The sequence below is a fragment of the Carassius gibelio genome, chromosome A16 (genome assembly GCF_023724105.1).
Source record: "Carassius gibelio isolate Cgi1373 ecotype wild population from Czech Republic chromosome A16, carGib1.2-hapl.c, whole genome shotgun sequence".
NCBI classification, from domain to species: domain Eukaryota; kingdom Metazoa; phylum Chordata; class Actinopteri; order Cypriniformes; family Cyprinidae; genus Carassius; species Carassius gibelio.
The window spans coordinates 30,761,528-30,788,081 of NC_068386.1; the positions used below are offsets into that span (position 1 = coordinate 30,761,528).

General features: G+C 40.8%; 1 protein-coding gene across 2 annotated transcripts in view; it reads right to left on the reverse strand.

Annotated features, from left to right (window-relative positions):
* dnah5 (dynein, axonemal, heavy chain 5) overlaps positions 1-26,554 on the reverse strand; it is a 245,639-nt gene that overhangs the window by 203,849 nt on the left and 15,236 nt on the right. For both annotated transcript variants that reach the window (XM_052619029.1, XM_052619028.1), the window contains exons 6-16: positions 25,870-26,007; positions 25,552-25,728; positions 25,209-25,322; positions 24,159-24,266; positions 23,951-24,073; positions 9,928-10,143; positions 7,435-7,542; positions 7,239-7,324; positions 4,747-5,068; positions 4,242-4,448; positions 228-399 (exon numbers count right to left, since the gene is read on the reverse strand). In XM_052619029.1, coding sequence (XP_052474989.1) covers positions 228-399; positions 4,242-4,448; positions 4,747-5,068; positions 7,239-7,324; positions 7,435-7,542; positions 9,928-10,143; positions 23,951-24,073; positions 24,159-24,266; positions 25,209-25,322; positions 25,552-25,728; positions 25,870-26,007 — 1,771 coding nt within the window. The remainder of the gene's footprint in view (positions 1-227; positions 400-4,241; positions 4,449-4,746; positions 5,069-7,238; positions 7,325-7,434; positions 7,543-9,927; positions 10,144-23,950; positions 24,074-24,158; positions 24,267-25,208; positions 25,323-25,551; positions 25,729-25,869; positions 26,008-26,554) is intronic.

The following is a 26,554-nucleotide window of genomic DNA, read 5'->3' on the forward strand; positions in this document are numbered from 1 at the left end:
TCTTAATGGCAGCAAATCCTAGCAGGCATGTTCCCACATAACTTGCAAAGCCTTCCAAGAAGAGCGGATGCTGTATTAATGACATTGTGAGGACCAACTTCCTATTAATGCCAGTAGCCTTGACATTAAATGTTCAACAAGTATATAATTGGGTGTTCACATATTGTACTTTTCACCATTTACTGTACTGTATGTTCCTAATGTGTTCCTAATGGAAAGTCTCTTACCAAGTGCAGTAATGATTCGATCAAGGTATTTCTCTATGTTTAGAGAGGTCCAATTGAGGGAGGTCAGACCGGGCAGAATGGCTTCATCTACTTTAGCCACATGTGGCATAATCAGTTGTTCAAAGGCTGGCTGGATCTTAGATCTCACCCTGGAGTTCTCGCTCACCATCAGCTGAGGCAAAGAACAAACAAGGCAACACTCAGTGGATGGATAAAAATGACGAGATAATATCAAAAATATCTTAATTTGTGTTCTGAAAATGAACTGAGGTCTTACAGGTTTGGAATGACATGAGTAAATGATGAAAGAAAATTGGAAGGTGAAATATCTAGTTCAGTCATGAAACTCGTCGTGGCACAGACTGATTGACAGTTGACTGCCTCTGTTGATTCTGCAGCCAATGAGCTCGTTACTTAACATTTAAATAGTTTGGTTAATAGAGTCAGAGTCAGAGTCAGAGTCAGAGTCACCTTTATTACTAATATTATTACTTTAGTTTAGGGTCCAATTCTCTCTAACTAGTTGATTATTAACATTCATATTATATAGCATATTGGAGTTTTAATAGTACTCATAAAGCAAATGATAATGCCTTATTCTTCATTAAAAAAAAAAAAAATGTTTTGATCACTTAATCCTACCCCACACCTAAACTTAACAATTACCTTACTGGCTATTAAAAAGCAACAACAACAACAACAAAAAACATATTGAGGCAAATGCCATAGTGTCACTCTGTCTGGTCTCTGTTTCCCTGAGTCTCCACTAGTGGTCTCACTTCCCCATAGGCACCTCAACCGTAGGCAATACAATTCCCACAAAGCCTTATTCCTTCATCACAATTGCACTCCTGTTAATTGCACTCAGGTGTCTTCACTTATTAGTCATTATCCTCCCTATATTAACCAGTCTTATTCTGTTTGTCTTCATGGAGTCCTTTCATTCCGTCATCCAGTTTCCTCGCCTTCCGAGTCCTCATCTTCCTAGTTCCTGTTCCTATATCTGTTTATTTATTTGTTTGTTTGTTCGGATGGATTTTTGGTTTTGACCCCTGCTTGTTCATTTCTCTTTGGATTACCCAGTAAATCCATACTGCGATTGGATCTATCATCTCCTGCATTTCACTAGGTCTCCGATCATCACAGAAGGACTCCATCATGTTCAGATCCAGCGGTGTGGGTCTTCATACCCGTTCCCCAGCCAGTTTGATGGAACGAAGGACAAGATATGTCAAATTGACCACTCTCCGCCAAAAGGGGATTGAGGTGGGTGCCATAGCACAAATGTTCTGGACCTTAGCGGATGGTTTGGGATATAATGATGCGGCCCTAAAGGATATGTTCAACACCGGGCTGGATGACCCGGTTCCTAGACTGGAAATGGAGCAGTTGAATGCCTATAATTTCTGGGAGTTTGTTATTTATTTACAAAATCGGTCTTCGTGGAATACCCCAGCCACACCTGTCTCTCCCAGTGGGATGGCCGATTCTAGACCGGGGTTTACAAACAGGAGAACCGCCAACCCAGCGTCACTGCACAAGATAGCCGTCAGTCCAGCGCCACAGCACAAGGTGGTCGCCAGCCCAGTGCCACTGCCCAAAATGGCCGCCAGCCCAGCGCCACTGCCCTGTCAGGTGCTCGGTGACCCTCCAGAGTCGAGTCAGGTGCTCGTTGACCCTCCAGAGTCGAGTCAGGTTCCCGCTGACCCTCCAGAGTCGAGTCAGGTGCTCGGTGACCCTCCAGAGTCGAGTCAGGTTCCTGTTGACCCTCCAGAGTCGAGTCAGGTTCCCGCTGACCCTCCAGAGTTGAGTCAGGTGCTCTGTGACCCTCCAGAGTTGAGTCAGGTGCTCGGTGACCCTCCAGAGTCGAGTCAGGTGCTCGGTGACCCTCCAGAGTCAGGGCTAGTCACCGTTGACCTTCCAGAGTCAGGGCTAGTAACCGTTGACCTTCCAGAACAGGAAGAACAGGAGAACCGCCAACCCAGCGTCACTGCACAAGATAGCCGTCAGTCCAGCGCCACAGCACAAGGTGGTCGCCAGCCCAGTGCCACTGCCCAAAATGGCCGCCAGCCCAGCGCCACTGCCCTGTCAGGTGCTCGGTGACCCTCCAGAGTCGAGTCAGGTGCTCTGTGACCCTCCAGAGTTGAGTCAGGTGCTCGGTGACCCTCCAGAGTCGAGTCAGGTGCTCGGTGACCCTCCAGAGTCAGGGCTAGTCACCGTTGACCTTCCAGAGTCAGGGCTAGTAACCGTTGACCTTCCAGAGTCAGGGCTAGTCACCGTTGACCTTCCAGAGTCAGGGCTAGTCACCGTTGACCTTCCAGAGTCAGGGCTAGTCAACGTTGTCCTTCCAGATTCAGGGCTAGTCACCGTTGACCTTCCAGAGTCAAGTCAAGTCACCGTTGACACTCCAGAGTCAAGTCAAGTCACCGTTGACACTCCAGAGTCAGGGTAAGTTACTGTTGACACTCCGGAGTCAAGTCACCGGTGATATTCATGGACAAAGGCAAGTCACCAATGATCTTCATGGGCAAAGTCCAGTTACCAGTGTTTTTCATGGGCAAAGGCAAGTCACCACTGATCTTCATGAACAAATGCAAGTCACCAATGATCTTAATGAGCAGAGTCAGGCCACCAATGATCTTCATGAGCAGAGTCAAGTCAGCATAGATCTTCTTGAATCCAGTCTAAACACCATGGAACTACCAGAGCCTCCCCACGTCTCTTCTGAACTACCAGAGCCTCTAAACGCGTCTGCTGAACTACCAGAGCCTCTCCACGTCTCTGCTGAACTACTAGAGCCTCTCCTCATCTCGGCTGAACTACCAGAGTCTCTCCTCGCCTCTGCGGAACTTCCAGAGCCTCGTCACGTCTCAGCCGAACTCCCTGAGCGCTCGACTGATCCTGTCGTGGCCACGGAGGCCACCCTTAACTTGTTCATGTTCTCCGTTTCAGACTTGCCTAACCAGACTTGCTCTCCTGTGTCATTGATCCCACTGTGGTGGTCTTCTGCGCCACCCTGGTGGGCTTCTGTCTCGACCGCATGGATGTGGTGGTCTTCTACGCCGCCTCGGTGGGCTTCTGTCTCGACCGCATGGATGTGGTGGTCTTCTGCGCAACCCTGGTGGGCTTCTGTCTCGATCGCACGGATGTGGTGGTCTTCTTCACCACCTGGGTGGGCTTCTGCCTCAACCGCACAGATGTGGTGGTCTTCTGCGCCGCCCTGTTAGGCTTCTGTCTCAACGACAGGGCTCCAATTCCACCTTGCTCCTCTCTGGATTCCTGCCCTGTCAGTTCGGCCCTGGGGACTGAATGTTATGTCCTTCCTGGACTTGTGTTTTGTTGTTGTTTTGTTTTTTTGTTTTTGCTCCTCTTCTCTCTGTTTCCATCTATGGACCTGGCCCTCCGTCCCTCCCCTTGATCCTCCGCCGGTCCACTTCCCTACTGGATTCCTTGTCTTTGTCTTTCTCTCTGTTTCCATCTATGGACCTGGCCCTTCGTCCCTCCCCCTGATCCTCCACCGGTCCACCTCCCTCCTGGGCTCCTTGTCTTTGTTTTCCTCTCTGTTTCCCTCTATGGACCTGGCCCTCCGTTCCTCCCCCTGATCCTCCGCTGTTCCACCTCTCTCCTGGACTCGTTTTTGTTTTGCACTTCTGTTTTGCACTTCTTGTCTCTGTTTCCCCATTTTACCTGGCCTCCCCCTGGTCCTCTGCCTCTCCACCTCCCTCCTGGTCTCTGTGTTCCTTGGTCTTTTCTTGAGATCTTCTACAGGTATGTTACAAATTAATGTACAGCAGTAGCAGGAGGCTATACATGATAACAGCATTTCTGTGGATACTGACAGTAGCGAATCTCTGTGCTTGCTCTGCAGATTTATTCCACCAAGACCAAACATATTAACACTGTCATATGCATCACCATGCCAAACTAGTCTGAGAGATGTCAGGACTGAACTATATCTATAACCATCAGCAATAATAACAGTAGTAACAGTGATGTGTTCCTTATTAGATATACCTGAAGTTTATTGTAGTTCTTTTTGAGAACATCCTTTTTCTGCTGCAAGATGGCTGCAAATGGTGGGATCTCCAATCCCATTCCTAGCATGCTGTCTGTTTCCCGAATCTGGGTCAGGATCTGGGGGTCAAAGTTCACATACAGCTCCCCAGTTTCTGGACTCTTGATTAGCAAAGAGGCTTGCAGGCCCACTTTGACTGCTTCAGTCTATAGACAAATAGATGAATAAGAATTGTTGTTTAGTTAAAACAAAGATACAAATGCATTTATTTCATTATTGTATGTCTTTAAAGATGGCCATGATTTCTATAAAAAGCTATAAAATCTATTAAATATTTATTTAAATAAACATGTATATAATCTAAATAGAGAGGAAAGTAATAAATTAATTATAGGGCAAAAAAAAAAAAATATATATACCAAGTGAAAGTGGCATATGAGCAAAGACCAAAACTGTCTAAAGCAAGAAGTCAGCAGTACCTTATTTTGACTCTAGACAACTGACCTGTGCCATCCACCTCTGATGGTAAAGCACTTCAAACTCTAGCAGCACCTTAGCCATCCGGTTGTAATTCCGAATGATGTGTTTAGCGTCTGGTGTGCTGAGTAGCCCAGGCATCTCCTGGAAGAGATCCATGGGCTCCTGGATGCAGCTGTACAGCTGCTGAGCCCACAGGATCTTCCCTGCGATTGGAGGGAGGTCTGGAGCAATGGGGGGGTCTGTCTTCTGCTTGGTGTAAATTCGATAGACCATTTCAATGTCACTTCCGAAGTTTTGCAGAATTTTCTGGTACTTATCACTGATGCCCAAGTCTGGGATACCAAGCCTAGTGAATATGAAAATGACAGGGAAATAAATAAATATGCAAAAATATTAAGCAGCACAACCATTTCCAAACATTATAATAATAATACATGTTTATTCAGCATCACATCAGCATATTAGAATGTGTGAAGGATCATATGACACTGAACACTGGAGTAATGACTTCTGAAAATTCAGCTGTGCAATAACAGGGAAAAATACATTTTAAAATAAATTAAATCTGTTATTCAAAATTGCAATAACATTTTCACAGTTTTTTTTTTTTCTCACAGTAAATGCAGCAACAGAAACATTATAATTTTTGGTAACACTTTAGATTAAGGCTTATATTCAATATTATCTTTGGTTTTCCCTCAATTAACTCCTAATTTGCTGCTTATTCATAGCAAATCAGGCAGTTGTTGTAGTAGTTATGTTTAGGTATTGTCTAGGGATAAAGGATCGTCTCGGTTACTTAACCCTCGTTCCCTGATGGAGGGAACGGAGACGTTATGTCGAATGACATATGGGGTCTCACTTGGGAGGTCAATCATCTCTGAGTTTAAGAGAAAACACCAATGAAAATTGGCTAGTGGATTTAACAAACCTGAGCCACTCCCCGTGCCAACAGTTATAAAGGGCGACAGGTGCATCCACTCATTAGGTTTTACGCTGAGGAGCCGAGAACATGTCCCGGCAACAGCGAACGATACAAGGTTGTGGCATGGGGACATAATGTCTCTGTTCCCTCCATCAGGGAATGAGGGTTACGTACGTAACCAAGATGTTCCCTATCTGTCGGTCACTACAAGTTATGTTGAACGACATTTGGGGTCCTATGGAAAATGCCACAACCCGAACACCATCACAACCCTGTGGCGCTGCAATTGTTAGCCAGCCATGGTGTGCCCCAAAAGCTACGCTTAAGGTCGTAACCTTCCCAAAGCCCCAGCGCAAATTCACTGACCTTGGTACCAAGGGGCCAAAGGGTGAGTACATTGCTGCTGGAGAAGCGCATAAGAGGAGGCCTCACTCCGTGTGGAGTGGGCCCTCACCCCCAGGGGGCACGGCTCGCCTTGGGAACGGTGCCCAACCCCGGAGAGAGGAGGTCCCTCCTCAGGGGGATGCGCCAGGGAGGGGCTGTCACGACGAACATGAGTTCCGAAAACCAGGTCCGGGAGGGCCAGTAAGGCGCAACCAACAGGACCTCGTTCCTCGTCCTCCCTGACCTTGCACAGCATCTGTGAGAGCAGGCTCACTGGGGGAAACACATACTTGCGTAGCGCCAGAAGCCAGCTGTGTGCCAGTGCATCCGTGCCCAGGGGGGCCTGGGACAGGGAACAATACAGCTGGCAGTGGGAGGACTTGTGGGAAGCAAACAGGTCTAACTGGTCTTCCCTGAATCAACTCCAGATCACTATTGATCTCCCCCGGGATGTGGATAGCGTGCAGTGACTTGAGCCGCGTCTGACTCCAAAGGAGGAGATGGCGGGCGAGTTGAGACATGCGACATGATCATAGACCACCCTATCGGTTGATGTACGAAACAGCCGCAGTGTTGTCCGTGCAGACCAACACGTACCTGTCTAGCAACAGCGGCCGAACCGCCGTAAGCTAGATGCACTGCCAGCAACTCCAGACAGTTGATGTGCCAAAGCAGTTGAGGTCCTGTCCAGGACCCTGAAGCTGCCTGCCCGTTGCATGTCACGCCCCAGCACGTGTTGGGGGCATGTGCCTTGGCAGCGAGACATTCCCCATCAGGAGAGTGTGATTGTGGTGCACATGTGTCTGCAAAACACCGCCACTGGGAGTAATAGTCCGTGCCTCTTACCCAAGGCCTGTGAGCTGTCGGCCGTTCTTGCTGGCTATCCTGCAAACTCACCAAGCCAAGGCTTTGAAAAATGCATGTAGGTAGAACCGACCCGTGGTTGATGCAGGACCTGAGCATGGGACTCTTAAACTCAGAGATGATTGGCCTCCCAAGTGAGACCCCATATGTCGTTCGACATAACTCGTAGTGACCGACAAGATAGGGAACTAGAATATGGTCATGCTAAATAAGGCATTCAGATGTGCTTTAAAGTATCAAAACAGCCAATATGCAAGTAATTAATTGTAAATTTTACTGCCTAATCTAGAGTGCTACCAATTTCTTACCAACCACAAACATATATCACCCTTGCTCATATTACCTTTCAAATTTCTTGAGCACATATAAAGCCCGCTCAGTATTTTGAATTCTGTCAAATGTATTGTCCATGAAGGTTCTTAGTTGGTTCTAGAAAGATATAAGTAATAATTTTTAATTTTTAAAATAATAAAATTTTAAGTATATAAGTAATAATTTTATAGTAATAAATACAAATTAAAAACTGAAAACATACTTACATGAAGTTCACTAGTTTGTTTGCAAAATTCATCATAGTCCTGATCAAAGTCTGTCTTTCTTTGGTCCAGGAAACTGTACTGTTTTTTCTTCATAGTCAACACAATGGCCTGGATATTAGAAGACAATATAATTGCTAAAAAACAAAGAAACTAATAGTTGCCAAAAAAATAAAAAAACATTCTTAAAACCATTCTTAAAACCATCTTGGTATATGCCGAACTGTGGAATAGTTCACCTAAAAATGTAAGTGATTTATTCTGTCATCACTTATTCAACCTCATGTTGCTCAAGATTGTTCATTAATTGCTATGATTAACAAAAACAAATGTTTAAGAATGTTTTTTGTTATTTCAAAAATTTTATTTCAATATAAGAATCATAGTAGCCTGTGGCTGCCAAGCTCCTAATGAACAAAAAAGGCCATAAAAGTAGACCATACAACTTGTGTACTAAATTTCAAGTCTTCTGAAGCCACGTGTTCCTCAAAATTATTCAAGTCTTACAGGCTTGGAATAACATGAAGTTAGGACAATTCTGATAGAATATAATTTTTTTTAGTGAAGTATTCCTGTAATGGGCGTTTGATAAAAAAAAAAAAAAAAAAAAAAAAAAAACTTCCTGTGGAAAAAGCATTCCTAGCTAGAAAGTTTGTTCAGTCGTTTGCTACAACAGCACTCAGCAGTTTGTACCAGAACACCTTCAATGTCCAGAGGAGAAGTTTGTTGTAAAATATATAGACTTTCACAATGAATGGGAGTTAGCAATAGATCTTTATCAGCTTTTGTTCAATTATTCAGTACTCCTGGAGTCCCCGATGTCTGAACTTTGTTTCCATGGACAGAAAAATGAGAATGAATTAATAAACTTCCTTGACAGGAATAAAGAGATGCAATGAATGTTAATGGACTCACAGTATGACAATACTTGGTTAAAGCTAAAGGTAAAATTTGCATTTTCATGCAACCTAAATCATGGCCTTCATTCTAAAACAAATTACAATAATGATGTCGGATCAGTGTGAAAGGGCAATTTCTACTTATAAGTCAAAGATATGGATTTAGTTCCCATGCTGGTTAACGCTCCATGATAAGACATGCACTATATTAAAAACAGGTTTTTCCTTTACAGTTACCTCCCATTTCCCCAGCATTTCTGCAGTCTGTCCATGGTAGGCAGCAGAGAGAACAAATACCACTTAGTCCATGTTAAGAGTGCCAATTATAGCCAGAAAATTGTTATATATTGAATCAAACTCCAACAAAATTGTACTTTTTTATTTGAAAGCAGTTGTATACTGGTGCTACACAAGATTGGGATACAGGTAAAGTAGGACAATATTAATATAAGTTAAATTAGTATAAATTAATTTTTATCATTATGTGTTTATTTTTCCAATCCTGGATATCAGGATTAACTTCACAGTCCTTCCAAACATGAAAAATCTGTCATCATTTGTTTAACCTCGTCATTCCAAATTGGTATAACTTTTTATTTTTTTCTCGGTAAAGATGTTTTAAAGAATGTTTCGATTGCCATTGACAAGTTAATGGTGTTTGTGAATAATCAAAATTGTTGATTATTTACTTGAAATTGTAATTTTGTAATTGTAATAATTGCAATTATTAATTACGATTAAATTTATGTTTACACCTTTGTTTTGAAGTAACTGCATGCTATATTTTTATATGAAAATAAACAAGCTGACAAACCCTAACTAATTTTTATTTATTTTTATTTTTTTATAGCTGTTCTATAGTATTAAGCCTCAAATGTCAAATATAAATTGGATTTGTTTCTTCTTTAAATTAAAAAGGTACAAATATGAATAGTATTATAATGTTATACTAAAACTAAAATCAAAACAATGTAAAAACCCTTAAGATAACATGTAGAAAGAAAAACAAAATCTCTAATTCTAATTTCTAATTTCTAATTGTGCTGCCCTAATGTTTGGTCATCAACATTCTTTAAAATATCTTCTTTTGTCAGAAGAAGGAAATGCATACAGCTTTGGAACAACATGAGGTAAATGATGCAGAATATTCATTTTTGGGTGGACTATTTTTTAAGTTTAAAAATATTATGGAACGCCATGTAATCATTTGTAGATCTACAGAAATAGCAAATTATCCAACAGTGTCCCACTTTAACGGTATTCACCCTATGAGACTTACACTTTACCATTATGAACAGTACATTAAAATTATATTAATAAATTCTAATTATAGCCCCAACTGTGAATAACTTGATTCTTGTGGATATCTTACTATGACTGCACAAACTGAGGTGTTTGACAAAACTTAATTAAATTTCAGCTTACAATTCACAACTTTTGCCTCACTAGTAAATGCTTCATCCAAATTAAACATTTATATGCCACTTAAAAAGGCAATCTGTACTGACCTGTCAGTAAATACACTTTTATCTTCTGGGTATGCTCTTTTGTGCAAATCTAAAACTAGACCACCCTGATTACTACGTAATGGCCATACCTGAAATCTGGTTGCCATGGTTTCCAGTCCCTCAATTTTGGAGTCTTGCAGGGCATTGTAGGTGGTAATGGTGCCAAACATGTTTAGAATTTTGTTCAACCGTCGCTGAAACGTGTCAAATTTGCCAAAGATGTACATTTCGCTAAAGTCAAACTGACGCTCCGACGGATTCTCCTCCAGCTTCTGCTTGGTTTTTTGGAAATATTTCTGGTACTCCTAAAATATTGGACACAAAAATTTGTGTTTACAGTTTATTCATCTGATAGACACTTTGTTCACAAAGCAACGATAAATATATTCACTATATCAAATATTAAAATATAATATTAAATTACTATTTCACCACTTATTATCAATAACTAAGTTTGTTTGTTAAATATTTTGTTTGTTATTTGTGTTCTTGTATTTTCCCTAAATGGGATGAAGCTTAAGTACTGTGTTTAAATGCGGTGAATACTGTATAGCATATGAACAATAAATAAATAAATTAATTAATTAATTAATACAAATGGAGCCTCTTTAATGTGAAGTTTGTATTTTAAATAATAAATTTTGTAGAAAAAGGGTTATAATTTGCGCTGTGAAACCAATTTGAGATATCTGTCATGTCCAATTTCTTTTATTGGCTTTACCAGGTCATGACTTTGAATTCACACTAGACTTCATGCTGTGAGCAAATACAATTTATAAAATAAACATAATTTATGTCTACTGGTTATGTGTTCTTCTTGGGTTTATCTTTGCCTACAAAAGATCAGAGCCTTAAAGCTTAAAGAAAAAGGAAGCTGTGGATGAAGGTTAAGTGTGGTGTTCAAAGGCAGTGTTCAGCAGACATGCTCAAAGAGCATATATATACATATATTCAGAAAAGAAAAAACATGGGGAACAGACACCAGAAGTGTGAACACAAAACAGGGAGACCAGGAGGGAGGACCGGAGGAGGTTCAGGGGGAGGGACGAAGGGCCAGACTAACAGAGAGGAACAGGGACAGGAGTGAACACAAAAACAAAAAGCAAAAAAACAACAACATGAAGCCCCCCCGGGTGGAGCAGAAGACACCCATATCCTTGTGGTTGAAGCCAGAGTCCTCCAGGGCGAAGCGGAAGACCACCACAACCATGTGGTCAGGGCGGAAACCCCCCAGGGCGGAGCAGAAGACCACCACAACCGTGTGGTCAGGGCGGAAGCCCCCCAGGGCGGAGCAGAAGACCACCACAACCTTGTGGTCAGGGCGGAGCAGAAGACCACCACAACCGTGTGGTCAGGGCGGAAGCCCCCCAGGGCGGAGCAGAAGACCACCACAACCTTGTGGTCGAGGCCAGAGTCCCCCAGGGCGGAGCAGAAGACCACCATGGCTGTGTGGTCAGGACGAGAGCCCCCCAGGGCGGAGCAGAAGACCACCACAGCCATGTGATCAGGACGAGAGCCCCCCAAGGCGGAGCAGACCTCCGTGCGGCCGGACCAACGGGACGACGAAACTCTGGTAATGCCCTGGTGTCTTTACTGGACTCCAGAAGATCGGTGGTAGCCTGACTCTGCTCGCGAAGATCATTGGTGACTGGCATTTGTTCATGAAGACCATCGGTGACTTGCACTTGTACATGAAGGTCATTGGTGACTAGTATTTGCTCATGAAAATCGATGGTGACTTGCCTTTGTTCATGAAGATCACCGGTGACTTGACTCAGTCCTAGAAGATCACCCGTGACTTGACTCTGTCCTTGAAAATCACCCATGACTTGACTTGCATTGAGCGGTTGGATTGGCGGCCATCTTGGGTTGTGGCGCTGGCTCAGCAGCCGTGACGTGAACAGTCTTGGGAATTTCTAGGATCTTTGACAGCATGGAGAAATACTCCAAGAATGAGGCAGCGGCTGTGGAAGATTTTTATTAGTAAAGTTTCAATTAATCAAGTATATAATCAATGTGAATCTAGCCATTTTTGTTTTAAAGTTATTATTCTATTAAACTCTTACAGGCCTAAAATCTAATAGACAAGTTGCCTATGCCCTGGAATGCACAGAGATAAGCATATGGTCAGACATACCTTAAAGGCCTCCCCTCCCCTTGTGATTTATGATGGTCTAAAAGGAGACATGTCTATGTGGGACCGCCCCATGTATGATGTATATAAGGAAAAACCAAATAACGCACGGGAGAGTTCCTTGCGACGTCCTCTCGACTTTGTTTTGTTTAAAATAAAGTCTTTTCTTTGGTGAGAAACCCCTGACTGAGTGTGATTCTTCTGAGAACCGGCGAAATACACCACAGATTTGGCACCCCAGATGGGACTGGACAAGAGTGGCAGAGTGGACAGCCGCTTTTGAGCTGACCGATGATCAACACAACCGGGTGGCCACCATAAAACAAGGTAAGCATTTTTGCTTATAAAATTCGTTTGTGTTGGTTGAGGTCAGTTCTGAGTGGTAAGGACACTTAAAATCTACTCTTCCAAATTTAGAAAAAATAGGATATCCAAATTGAAAAAGGGGTTTCACTCCAGAAGAAATAACCGCATGCACATATTTGGTTTATTGAAAGGAAAGCCTTGTAAGGTAACCTAGATTTAAAACAAAAAGGGTGTAGGCAAAAAGACATTGTATGCAATGGTCTGTGTTTATTGGATAGCTGTGACCTAGGAAAGGGCAGTGATAAACGGATAAGCAGACAGAATAAGTGGGCCCTTAAGGACGCTCTAGGTAGAGCGAGCTCTAGAAAGAGCTGTGTTTTGTTGTGTGGATGAAACTGTGTCCGGACGAATGACCGTATGAACGATGATGAATGTATGAACAAATAAATTCCGTATTGGGTGGGTAAGGGTCGAGCACCGTTCCTGGACCTTCACTTAGGTGTGAACCGGCAGAATTGGACTCGTCCCAGATCCACTTGAGAGGGATGAATGTATGATGAGCCTTGACAATAAAAGGACAATTAATGAATGATTATCCCTTAGATAAAGGGAAAAAGTATGCGAGCATAAGCACTCTGGCTCAATAAAGAGTGTAGCAAGTGTGAATGGGCTTAGGGAAATAGTATCAATAAAGTTTGAACCGAGATCTATCATAGAGTTTTGAAATTTGGATGTCTGTGTGAAAGGGGAGAACATTTTCTGAGCCCAGTACAGTGGGAGTGAGAGCAAGGGAGGAAGTTCCCACATTAAAGATTTAATACATGGGTGGACAAAAAAGGAAAGAGAAGTAAAAATAAAAATAAAGAATTATTGTTAGAAATAGTTATCTAAAAAGTGATAATAAAATAGGATAAATAAAATAGACAGTTAAATAATAATATAAATTTAAAAAAGTGTAAACGCATGAGACAATAAAAAACTAAATTCAAAAGGGTATGACACATAATAAAGAATAGAAAGTAGGGTGAAAGGGGTAAAAAATAGTTAAATTCAGTGAAAGGAAAGGAAGAGATTGTAACCAAGTTTATTATATAAAACTAAAAAGTTGATTGTTGGTGGTAATAATATAAATAAAGATATGGCAGCCACACCAGTGGAAATCCTTGGATTAAAAAATCCACTGTGTAAAGAGCAAATAGACAAAATCTCGAAGAAATGGCAGAAGAGAACAAAAAATATGATGACAAAATGGCCAAAGGAAGGGACATTTGATGTGGCATTGTGTGAGGAAATGGAAACTCTGATAAAAAACTATAAAACTAAAAGCATCAATATGAAAAAAGAAAAAAGAGAAACAAAACGGGAAAAAGAGAAAGAAGTACTTGCGCTGTTTAAAAAAGAAGGTGAAGATATGTTGAAGAGTATAAAACAGGCTAGGAAAGTCCTAAAGGAGGCAGAGAAAGATAACATGAGAAAAGAAAAGATATATGCAGACCCCCCTCCCTATCTGCCTTTAGGAAAAGAATTCCCATTACTCAAGGGAACCATGGAGGTAACAGGAGAACTAGAGTTAGAAGGGCAGTTAGAGACGGAAGATAGAGAGGAACCAGCTGTAAAAACACAGAAGCAAACTAGACAGGAGAATGCAGAAGGTCTGCAACTCGACTGTTATAGACAAGCACGTACAGCGTTAGAAAAAATGAAAGCATGTCAGGAAGACAAAACCTGGTTTGAGGAAGGATTAGAAAGAAAACGGAGGAAAGATAGAGATATTGTAGCACAAGCACAAGCTTTGGAAGAAGAAATGGAAGAGAAAATTAGAGAATCAGGGAAAAAGATCAGAGAGGTAAATAAATTGGAAAGAGGAAAGAGTAAGTTGTTCTATGGTAATGAGGATGAGAATCAGGCAGAGGAGTTATTTGAGAACGGTAAATGGGAACAGGGCAGAGATAAAGGGACACTTAGACCACTGGCCGCACAGCTCCCAATTTTAATCAAGGGTGAGCAGGGACAGTATGTCCCCTGGGCTTCGCAGGACCTCGAGGGGCTTGTCACTCGCCTTCCTGATATTCATGAGGGTGCAGGGAAATTCATTAAAGTGTTTGAAGAGGAAACAATGGGAAAGCTATTGGCAGTGGGAGATGTTAAAGCTCTGCTGGCTAAAATTCTTGGAGGGACAAAGATGGATGAAATTCTTCTTACCACGACTCTAAACAGAGCTGTGAACTCTCACAATATGGATGGGATTGTTTTTGATGCATTCCGCCCAGCAGTATGGCAGGCATTGCGTGCGGAGTATCCGATCAGACTGAATCCTAAATCACTGAAGGGAGAAGGAATTGGAGATTTAGAAAATCCAACCACTTATGTCCAAAAAGAGCTGAAAAGGTGGAAACAAGAAACTGAGGGGGATCCCGAAAGAGACCCATTAATGTCAACATTGTTTAGACAAGCTGTGATTGATGCTATGCCGCCAGCGGTAAAAAGCAAGCTGGAGGATGTGGTCGGTTTAACGTCTAAAACACACAAAGAGTTTTGTGACCATGTGTCTCATGCAGTGGAACAGCAAAGAAAAAATGAACTAAAACTTAAAAGTCAAGAGAAAGAGTTACAACGTAAACTAACTCAATTACAGCTTGAAGAACTCACAAAGAAAAATAAGAAAAATATTCAAGCTTCAGTGACAAATGCAACAGCCGAACAAATGACTCTAATGCCTCCAGTAATTGCTCCACAACCTACTACTCAGTCAAGCCTACTTACAGCAGTCCCTCCAAATGAACACTTGAACTCTGTGCCCATAATAAATGTTTATACTCAACAGCCAGGACAAATGGGATGGAGAAAAAACCCCATACAGCAAAGAGGCAGAGGCAGAGGCAGAGGCAGAGACAGGCCTCCCCCCTTGTGCTGGGGCTGTGGACAGCCCGGACACATCAAAGCTGACTGTCCAACTCAACAATGGCCACAGCAACCTCAGGGTAGAAGGGAGATGAGCTGGCAACAGCCTACTCAGGGCCCAGTGCGGGGCCCAGTAAACCCTTGGGGAGGTCCCAATCCAGGCTATTAGGGGTGCCCAGAGAATCCTAAAGGGGAGAGTCAGCTTCCAATTTTATCAACAAAAGCTGATCAAGAGCCTATTATGCAGATTAAAATAGAGGGAGAACCATTTCCATTTATGGTAGATACGGGGGCAAATTTAACATGCATTAATTTGAAATATGCTTCACATCTCCCCTTGTCTGGAAAATTTGCAAAGACAATAGGATTCTCGGGAAAAAATGCAATTGATTCCCATAACAGCTCCAGTGTGTCTACAAACAAAAGATCAAAGTATAACAATGCCCATTCTGGTATCAAATCAAACTCCTATTAATTTGTTAGGAAGAGATGCATTATGTAAATTAGGACTACAAATTTGGTGTTCTCCAGAAGGTATATATATTGATTCAATAGGAACAGAAAAACAAATGATGGTTGCAGAGCCAAAAGCAAATGTTTTTTGGATAGGACAGATAGAACAAGATGTGAGACAGACAGTCAATAAATGGGGAAAGTTTATTGAAGCACAGATACCTGAAGCACAGCTATCAAAGTCTGAATTTCATTGCACAATGATGTATGATCAAGAAAGGGATGAAGATATAGAACAGAAATGGCAAAAAGAAACAAAAGGACAGCAGATTGAAATAGTCTCCCAGTACATCATCATAGGTAAGGAGGGAGCAGCTTTAAACATACCAGAAAGTGAGTTTGTCAAAAAATGGTTCAATGTAAATAACTCTGTCCCGCATATTGCAGTATATGTAGGAAGAAATTGGAAAGCAAAAGATTTAGGACCAATGATGAAAAGGGCAGAACAAAGCAAATGGGAATCAACAGAAAACCCATTGATTTTTCATTCAGCTGACAAAAATTACATCAAAATTCTGTGTGCAACCAGTTTGCTGGGAATTCCACAGGAAGTAGTTATCAGCCAAAATAAAATGACACAGATGACTACAGCATCTGATTTAATAAACACAAATTAGACTGAATTATTTAAGGAAATGGAGTGTCAGGTACCAACTGAGCTATGGTCTCAACATGACACAGATATTGGATTAATAAAATCAGCAAATCCAGTAAGAGTTCAACTTAAGCCAAATGCACGTCTGCCTAGAAAAGCACAATATCCCTTACGGGCAGATGCGGAAGCAGGAATAAAGGAGACAATTGAAGGCTTAGTGAAGGCAGGGGTATTGATAGAAACTACTAGTTACTGTAACACTCCAATTATGCCTGTAATCAAATCAGACAAAAATAGATGGCGACTTGTTCATGATTTACGAACAATAAATGAAATAACGGAAGATATGCCAGCTGAGGTACCAAACCCGCACACTTTACTGACAAATGTCCCTCCTGATGCCAAATACTTTACTGTAATTGATCTTTGCTCTGCCTACTTTAGTGTACCGCTTGCAGAAGAGAGTAAATATTTATTTGCATTTACACTTGCAAATAAGCAATATACATATACCAGGCTTCCTCAGGGATATAAACATTCACCACATATATTCAACAAGATTTTGAAGGATGATTTAGAAGACCTTGTAATAGACGGTACACTATTACAATACATGGATGATTTAATTATTTGTTCTACCTCACTAGAACAATGTCACAAAGACTCAATTAAGGTGTTGACAAAATTAGCAGAAGGAGGACACAAGGTGTCTAAAAACAAATTGCAGTATTGCCAGCCTCAAGTGGAATACTTGGGAAGATTAATTGCATTTGGTACACGAGCTATAGCACCAGCTCAGTTAGAAGGTATAAGTAAAACACCGTTACCTCAGACAGTAGGACAAATGATGACGTTTCTAGGAATGACAGGCTTTAGTGCCGATTGGATAGAAGACTATGCAGTTAAGACAGGGCCTTTGAGAGAAATTATGAAACAAGCAGGATTACAACATTTAAGAAATCCATTAAAATGGAACACAGATGCCTTACTAGCATTTGAAGCAATAAAAAAAGAATTACAACAGGCCCCTGCCCTGGGAATGGCAGAATATGATAAAATGTTTCATCTATACGTGGCAAATAGAGTTGATGGTTATGCATCAGCTGTATTAATGCAAGAGACCTGTAGTGGGAGGAAAAAACAGCCTATAGCATACTATAGCACAAAATTATACAATGTAGCCCAGGGATACCCACCATGTTACCAACAGGGTTTAGCTGCAGTGTATTATGCTTATGAAAAAGCATCCACAATAACTATGGGGTATCCAGTAACAATATATACCCATCACAAAGTTGTGGAATTAATAGAACAAGGGAAATTTGTTCTGACACAAGCTCGAATTCTAGCCTATTCCTCATTACTCACATATCCAGATGTTACCATTAAAAGATGCCATACAGTTAATCCGGCTGAGTTAATTCCTTTGGCTTTTGAAGGAGAACCTCATGAGTGTGTGAATGAGTCCTTGGCATTTACTAGATTACGACCAGATCTAGAATCAACACCTATTACTGAAGCAGAAGTAACTTACTTTGTAGATGGTTCTAGCTTTAGGGATCACGAAGGAAATCATACAGGATATTCAGTAGTGAAGAAAAACAAAAAAGAATTTGAATCTGTGATATCACAACATTGTGTACAGCCCTGCTCTGCTCAATTAGCAGAATTAAAAGCTCTCACAACTGCATGTCAGTTAGCAAAAGGACAAACTGCTAACATTTTTACAGATTCAGCGTATGCTCATGGTGTATGTCATCTATTCGGAGCAGTGTGGAAACAAAGAGGTTTCAAAAAGAGTGATGGGACTCCCATTCAACATAGTGAACAAATAGGGCAATTGATTTCTGCTATGATGCTACGAAAACGACTAGCAATAATCAAATGTCAAGCACACAAGAAGGGAAATGACTATGTCATCAAAGGAAATAATGCAGCAGATCTAGAAGCTAAAAAAGCTTCAGGGTGTCAAGTAGCAGTATTAGCACCTGTTGTACTTATCGAGCCTCATCCTCAATTGGATGACATTATTCGAATACAACAACAAGCAGGCCCCTATGAACAATCAATGTGGCAACAAAGGGGAGCTAAAAGAGACTCACAGGAAATTTGGCGTACACATGAAGGACACATTGTTGCACCTACTTCACTGTTGAATATTCTTATTACAGATGCACATGGTTTTGACCATTGTGCAAGGGGAGAAGTAGTAAGAAAAATTAAACAGCAAGGATATTGGTCTCCTTATTTATATGCAATGGTGGATGAATTTTTGTCCACATGTGAAGTATGTGCTAAATACAATGTAAGAAAAGGCATGGTGACACCAATAGGCCATATTCCAACACCTGAAGGCCCCTTTAAACATCTTGTATGTGATTATGTGGATATGATAAAGCGTGTACAAGGCAAAAGATACATGCTTGTTATCATAGACAGGTTTAGCAGATGGGTGGAAGCAGTACCATCCGCGGATCTAGGAGCAGGAACTGTAATTAAATTCCTAACAAGAGAGGTAATTCCTAGATTTGGAATTCCATCAGAAATAAGTTCAGATAATGGGTCGGCATTCATACAAAAAACTGTGAAACAAGTGTTGCAACAATTAAGAATAAAACAGAGACTAGGATGCGTTTATAGACCTCAGTCACAAGGGATAGTGGAGAGGGTTAATGGAGTTATCAAGGCTAAAATAAACAAAATATGTGAAAGTACTAAACTTAATTGGATTGATGCATTACCGCTCGCACTAATGAGCTATCGCATGCAAACTAACAGGAGCACACACTTAACACCGCATGAAATGCTTACGGGTCGACCCATGCCTGTGCCATATTGTAGAGGTCCCTATAAAGGACCTCCTCTAGAACAATTACAAATGGAACTTCGCTCTTATATGAAGAAACTAACTGCCATACATAAAGCTATCTATTTACAGGAAAAAAGAAAAGAGCCCAGTGAGGAATCGGAGACGGTCTGTCCAGTTGTTCCAGGGGACCAAGTTTATCTGAGGGTATTCCGGAGAAAATGGAATGAGCCCAGGAGAGAAGGACCCTACACAGTGGTGAGAGCTACTCCAACAGCAGTCCAAGTGGAGGGAAGCACAACCTGGTATCATCTAAACCACTGTACTAGAGTTCCCACAGGAAAGGCAGAAAGAAAGGAAAGCAGACAACCAGACAATACAGGAGAGAGCAATGAGGAAGAATCAGAGACACATGATGAAGTGCAAACTGACGAGAGCTCTTTCCTCCTGTCAGACAAACTGGAGAGGACAGAGAATAAGTCTGACAACATGTCTGAAGACCATTCTATGCCTAATGAATCTCATAATGCAGACTCAAACTCAACCGATAGAAAGCAACCTGACTTCCCTTCAATTGACTTTACAACCTTTGAACAAAAGTGATAATGTGATCAACCCAACAGAACCAACGATAATCAAAAATCGTAGAGACATTGATTATGATGTTCAAGGTGATGAAGACGTTAGTCAAATTGATGCATTATGGGATACAGCCCAAAATAATGAATGGTATAAATGGGCAGCCTTTACAGCTAAAGAAACAGGAAAAGAAAATTCCTTGCTGTGCTCCAAATCTCCGTTAAACAAAGTAATAGCCATACCAAATCCATATGACTACCGAAAATGTGCCCAATTTGGAAGAAACTTTTGTCATTTAACAGATTTTACCAGGCCATATTGTATTGCCGAATGCCTTGGATTTTTAGGAAATCCTAAATTAACAGATTATTTCTTTAGACCACTCTGGGGATCCTGGTGTCAGTATTCAGATATCGGTCAAAATATAAAAATTGAAAAACAAAAAGTAGAGATTCCAAAATGGTATAGCATAGATTATAAACAGGAATATGAGTGTTTCCATAAACCAAAAGGAACCCAAGATGTGGGTAAATTTAAAGGAAGATGTGCTATTATTTGGTATATAGATAAGAAAAATTCTTGGAAATCAGGAGTTCCTTCTAGAGCTCCAGATCTTTTAGCATTCGGAACAACTAAAGGAAGTAAGATAGCACCTGAAAAATGTGAAAATCAAACTATAGCCTTACCTCCAATAGAAATTTATGAAGATCAATCATTAATAATAGCAGATTTCTTTTGGATCTGTGGAGGTGAAATATTATTGCCGTCTTTACCAGCTGGATGGAAAGGTATATGTGTAAGAGTAAGGTTACTTCAAGAAGTTAGCATGGCACAATGGGGAACAGAACAGAGCACGAAAAAGGAAGACAATAGAACTAAAAGAGGATACGAGCCAGACCCTGACGTATATTTAGACTCAATTGGACAGCCAAGAGGAATTCCTAATAAATTCAAGGCAAGAAGTGAAATAAAAGGAGGTTTTGAGTCAATCCTGGTTTGGATCACACCAAACAAAAATACAGAGTGGATTAATTATATCTATTATAATCAACAAAGATTCATTAATTATACTGATGAGGCTTTAACTTTACTAGGCGACCAAGTGCATGCAACAAGCAGAATGACATGGCAAAATAGACAGGCTCTTAATTGGCTCTTGGCAGACAAGGGAGGAGTTTGTGTTATGTTTGGAGATCAATGTTGTACATTTATCCCAAATAACACCGCCCCTGGAGGAGCTTTCAGTGAAGTTATGACAAAAATTAAAAAATTAAGAAATGAAATTACAACAAATGCCGGAAGAGACCAACACATTTGGGATTGGATTGATGTGAAATTTGGAGCATGGGGAGCATGGTTTGTTAAACTAGGAATGTTTTTAGGAGTTGCCATATTAATAGGAGGATTATTATTTTGCTGTGTATTACCTTTATTAAGATCATTAATCATCAATGCTACTGTTAAGCAAATGGGAGTGATAAAAGTCCCAATTAATCAACAAAGGATCATTGAAAAGAGTCTGGAGGAATATTATGAAGGATGGCTAAACAAACTGAACTTGAATGAGCAAACTTTGGACGATAGTTCTATCAACTCTGAGGATGATGAAGATGTCTAAGGGTTAGCCATACCCTGGATATAAGTGCCAGTTGAACTTTGGCCCAGGGAGGCTCTCTACGATACATAAAGTATCGGAGCCGAAAATCAACTTTTATAATCTTGTGATATTCAATTATTGATGTAATGTATGTATTTTATGTCTTTTATACATAACTGTGATAACCACAGGCAAGTGCTGAACCAATTACACGCTCACGCTTTTAACATTGTGTACTATTAAAGAAGGAATTTGGGAGACTGGATCTTTTACTCCCTCCTCGTCAAATAAGGAGAGAGATGTTTGGTCCAGTAATCCCTCAGAGTGGAATTCCATAATCTAGTCACTGGTGATAATACAATGTGACTTATTTAGTCACTAGGTAGTGTAACTAATATGACTGGATTATGGAGTAGCACTCTGGATAAGAATAATCAAATGTGAGACTTATTAAGTCTCAAAGGGGAGAATATGTGGAAGATTTTTATTAGTAAAGTTTCAATTAATCAAGTATATAATCAATGTGAATCTAGCCATTTTTGTTTTAAAGTTATTATTCTATTAAACTCTTACAGGCCTAAAATCTAATAGACAAGTTGCCTATGCCCTGGAATGCACAGAGATAAGCATATGGTCAGACATACCTTAAAGGCCTCCCCTCCCCTTGTGATTTATGATGGTCTAAAAGGAGACATGTCTATGTGGGACCGCCCCATGTATGATGTATATAAGGAAAAACCAAATAACGCACGGGAGAGTTCCTTGCAACGTCCTCTCGACTTTGTTTTGTTTAAAATAAAGTCTTTTCTTCGGTGAGAAACCCCTGACTGAGTGTGATTCTTCTGAGAACCGGCGAAATACACCACACGGCCAAGTTTGGCGTTGGCGCTGAGCTGGTGGCCATCCTGCATCGTGGCACTGGATTGGTGACCACTTTGTGCTGTTCCGCTGTGCTGGCGTACATATTGCCTCGTGGTGCTGGGTTGGCGGCCATCTTGTGCTGTGGCGCTGGGCTGGCGGCCATCTTGTACTGTGGTGTGAGGCTGGCTTCCATCTTGCCTCGTGGTGCGGGGTTGGTGGCCATGCACTGCAGCGGCGCTGGGTTGGCAGCCATCTTGTGCTGTGGCGCGGGGCTGGCTTCCATCTTGCCTCGTGGCGCTGGGCTGGCGGCCATCTTGTGCAGTGGCACTGGCCCTGCGGCCATCATGGGTCGTAGCGCTGGCCTTTTCCATCCACCATAGTGAGACGGCAGCTCTGGTCCCTCCCACATGGGCCCAGAGTCGAAGGTGGGCCATGGTGGAGAGAGATGCTGAGTCTCCTCTTGCCCACTCCCTCCTCGGCGACCTCCCCTGGCCCGCGAAACACGACCAGGTGGGTTCCCTCAAACTGATTGCTTCTCTCGCTCGGTGGCTGGGGAAGAAACATCACTCGACATACCGCTGGATCTCGTGTTGACGGAGTCCTTCTATCACGTCCGGTGATACAAGAAACACAGAGAGATCCAAGTGCAGGTAAGATATTTATTAAGGGGTAATCCAAAAGGGTAAACAGTCCAGGCAGGGTCAAAACCAGAGAATCCAAATAAACAAGAACAGACAAAACACAAGGCAGGATCAAGACTACGTTATGACAAGACATTAGACAAGGACTCCATGACACATACTCAGACAGACCGGGTATCAATACACAGAAGGTAATGAGGGAACTGGAGACAGGTGGGGAATAATCAATTAACCCAAACAAGGAGGAAGGTGACCAAATAAGGGAACAGACAGTTCATAAGGTGACAGACACCGTGGGAAAGGAGGACACCCAGTGGAAACCCAGGGAACACAACCCAGACACTGTGACAGCTAGGTGGTGCATTAGAAAAGGGGCTCATCTCCTGTTTCCAAATGCATCAAAAAATACTTGAAAAAGTGGGCCCTGTTTGAAATTGTTTAATTTGTATGTTAGTTTATTTTTATTTATTTGTGCTATTTACACAATGTTTACGTTTTTTTTTCAAGTTTGTAGGTGTCAAGGTACAGAAACCAAATAATTAAATGTAAAATAGCACTGGATAGTCTAGAATGTAAAAATTAAATATACGATAAAACCTACATTTATTCAGACACCTTCAACATTTCTCACATTATTACAGTTTTGCTATATATATCAAAAATTATATCTGGTGTCTGAATAATTTTTGGTTTGACTGTTAAAACTACAAAGTAATTCAGTCAAGAGCAGTGAGTGATTTTCATTTTCTTGGATTAACATTATAGCAGCCAGTAGCTAAATTAGGCGCGGTCACTTTAAGAGACGATGAACGCATCCAATATAATACACATCCCATTTTTTTCCTCAACTGTTTACTTTCACTTAAGAAATAACTGACAGTTTTTCAAGCATAATTTCCAAGGCGGGTATTTTGACATATTTTGTATGTATTTGTCAGCACAAGAGCAAAAATAAGCAAATTCTGTGTTCAAGTGTTTTGAGACGCCTTTCTATATATATATATATATATATATATATATATATATATATATATATATATATATATACAATTACATCTTTTTACTATCTTATATTAAAAGAAAAGAAATTATTATATCTTATACTTATCTTTATACTTAGAGGTATCTAGACCTTGATAAGTATATAGACACATCTTCCAGCTAAATGTCACATTATACCTGATTTAAGCGAATGGCAGCTTTAAGCTTCTCAGATACCACTTCCTGCGGCTGATCCCATATGGTTGTCGAGCCATTATTTGTGATATAGGCTTTACAGGCAGTGATCATTTGATTTGTAACCTAAAGAGAAAGATAATATTTTTAGTTTAAAGCATTAAGTCTGTGTAATGAAATTTAGTTATTTTGGGAGTCACCTCACTCTTACCTTGACAAAAAGGGAAGTGATCTTTTCTGAGGTGTTGTAGTAACGAGAGATGCTATGGATCATACGTATTGCATTTATAAGTCCAGGAATAGCTTCTACCATGGACACCTACATAAGGATTCACCAAAAACACACTTTATCAACTAGTTATAACACATTGCCACAGGAATTATATATATATACAAAAGATTTTGAGGTCGCTTCAGTCACAGCTTAATCATGTCAACATTGTCATCCTAGTGTAACAGTTTCAGGCTTTATGTCTGACAGATTTGACTTGTAAGCTGACAGAGTTGACAAATGCTCACAAAACTCTTTATAAACTGATATAAAATATGTTTTGAAGACAGCCTTAGGATCATAAAGGATAAAGGATTTCCATAAAAAAGAAAAAAGGAAAGAAAAATACTGACTTACAAATATATATATATATATATATATAAATTAGGTTCTTTTGAAATTTGTATTCATTAAAGAATCCTGAAAAAAGTATCATAGGCTAAAAAAAAAAAGAATAATATTAAGATGATAAATAATACATCAGCATATTAGAGTGATTTTTGAAGGATCAAGTGAAACTGAAGACTAGAGTAATGGCTAATGAAAATCATGAAAACCCAGTCATTTAGCCAATACTGTTTGGCACCATGATCTTTTTGCTTGCCTATTTTCCTGCTTCCAACACATGAAATTCAGGAACTCAATTATGGATCCCACCCCACTGTAGTGATATAATTATTGTTCTTAATTCTGACCAGTGCAGTGTATATATAGCTGGTCATGCAGCATGCTATCAGAGATCCTCTGGAACCCTCCACCTCCCCCATCTCCACCTGTCTTGATCTGCTAGGTGATTTATATGTGCTTATTGATGCAGCAGCAGTACATTTCACATGCTTACAGCAGCGTGTCTGGATATATGTTAGCAGTCCTTTAACATGCTATTCTGAGAGTTCCCATGATTGAAAGATACAAATTTCTATCTACACAAGACGCTTTGTTTCCTATGTTTGTATGGCACAAATTTAATAACTACAGAATAAGCCTTACAGGGTTGCTGTTGTACAGTGGGTCACAGAACTTCTCAAGGGTGTATAGGTACTTCACATTGTCTTTGGCCTCATTTGCCGAATCAGTAATTCTGATGTCTAGTTCTCGCCAAACCTGCGGAGGCAAATAATTTAGGGGCTAAATCAAGGGCATTACTGAAATGAAAATGAAAAAAGGAATTGTGCAAAAGTAAAGAACATTCACCTTATTAATTCAAAAAAACTCAATTATATATTTAAAAAAAATTTACCTTCACTTTTATGTGGCAAGATAAATGTCCCAGCTATTTTCTTTTTCACCCAACAGCTAATAGTGATATATACATATAAATCATAAAACTAACCTTAATCAGTTTGGACTTGGCTATAATAAGAACCCCCAACACAGCTTTGACCTCAGGACTCTTCAACTGGTCCAGCAGATAGTTGAAACGGGACATGCGTTTCTTCCAGTGGTCAAGCTCTGCACGGGGGCCCAGGTCATCTGCCTCTTTTCTTAACTGGTCACTCTCTGCAAGGACCTTCAGACCACAAGACAGGGTGGTTAAAAAGTGAATACAACATATAAAAGAAATGACAAAAAAGTAAAAATTTTGAGGAAGCTCCTATGTTATTTGCAAGCACACACTCTCAAATAACATGTTCATATATTATTCTGAAACCTGTTCGATCTGTTTGACCCAAGTTTTCATGCAAGCTTCAATCTTCTCCAGAGCTTCTGCATTATTAGCCACCGCTGTGTAATCTGAAGGACCTTTCAATGTCGTCAAGTCAAAAGTTTCACATTCTTTGAGGTTTACCTGAAATATCAAACAATTTCCACAGATATTACTTTGGGATAGAGGTATTTTGTATGGTGGATATTAAATTGATGATCTGTGTTAAAAAAGACTTGAGTGTTTTTTAGTAGAAAAAAAAAATAAAGTTTATTATTTAAACTGTGAAGCAGTCTAAATAATTAATTTTGAGGTAGGGACAATTTATAATGTGTATAATTTCTGGCAACCTTGCAATGAGTTTATCTGCTTTACAAAGTCATAACACTGAAAGTGAACGCTAGTTACTACAGTTAAGTTATAGCTAAGTAATTATATCTAAATAAAGTCACACAAATCCAGCCAGCAGCCATATCACCCTCCAGCCCAAGACTGTTTGCCCACCGAAGGTAAGCAGGGGTGAGCCTGGTCAGTAACTGGATGGGTGACCTCCTGGGAAAACTAGGTTGCTGCTGGAAGAGGTGTTAGTGAGGCCAGCAGGGAGTGCTCACCCTGCGGTCTGTGCGCATCCTAATGCCCCAGTATAGTGATTGGGACACTATATGGTCAAAAAGCACCATCCTTCAGACGA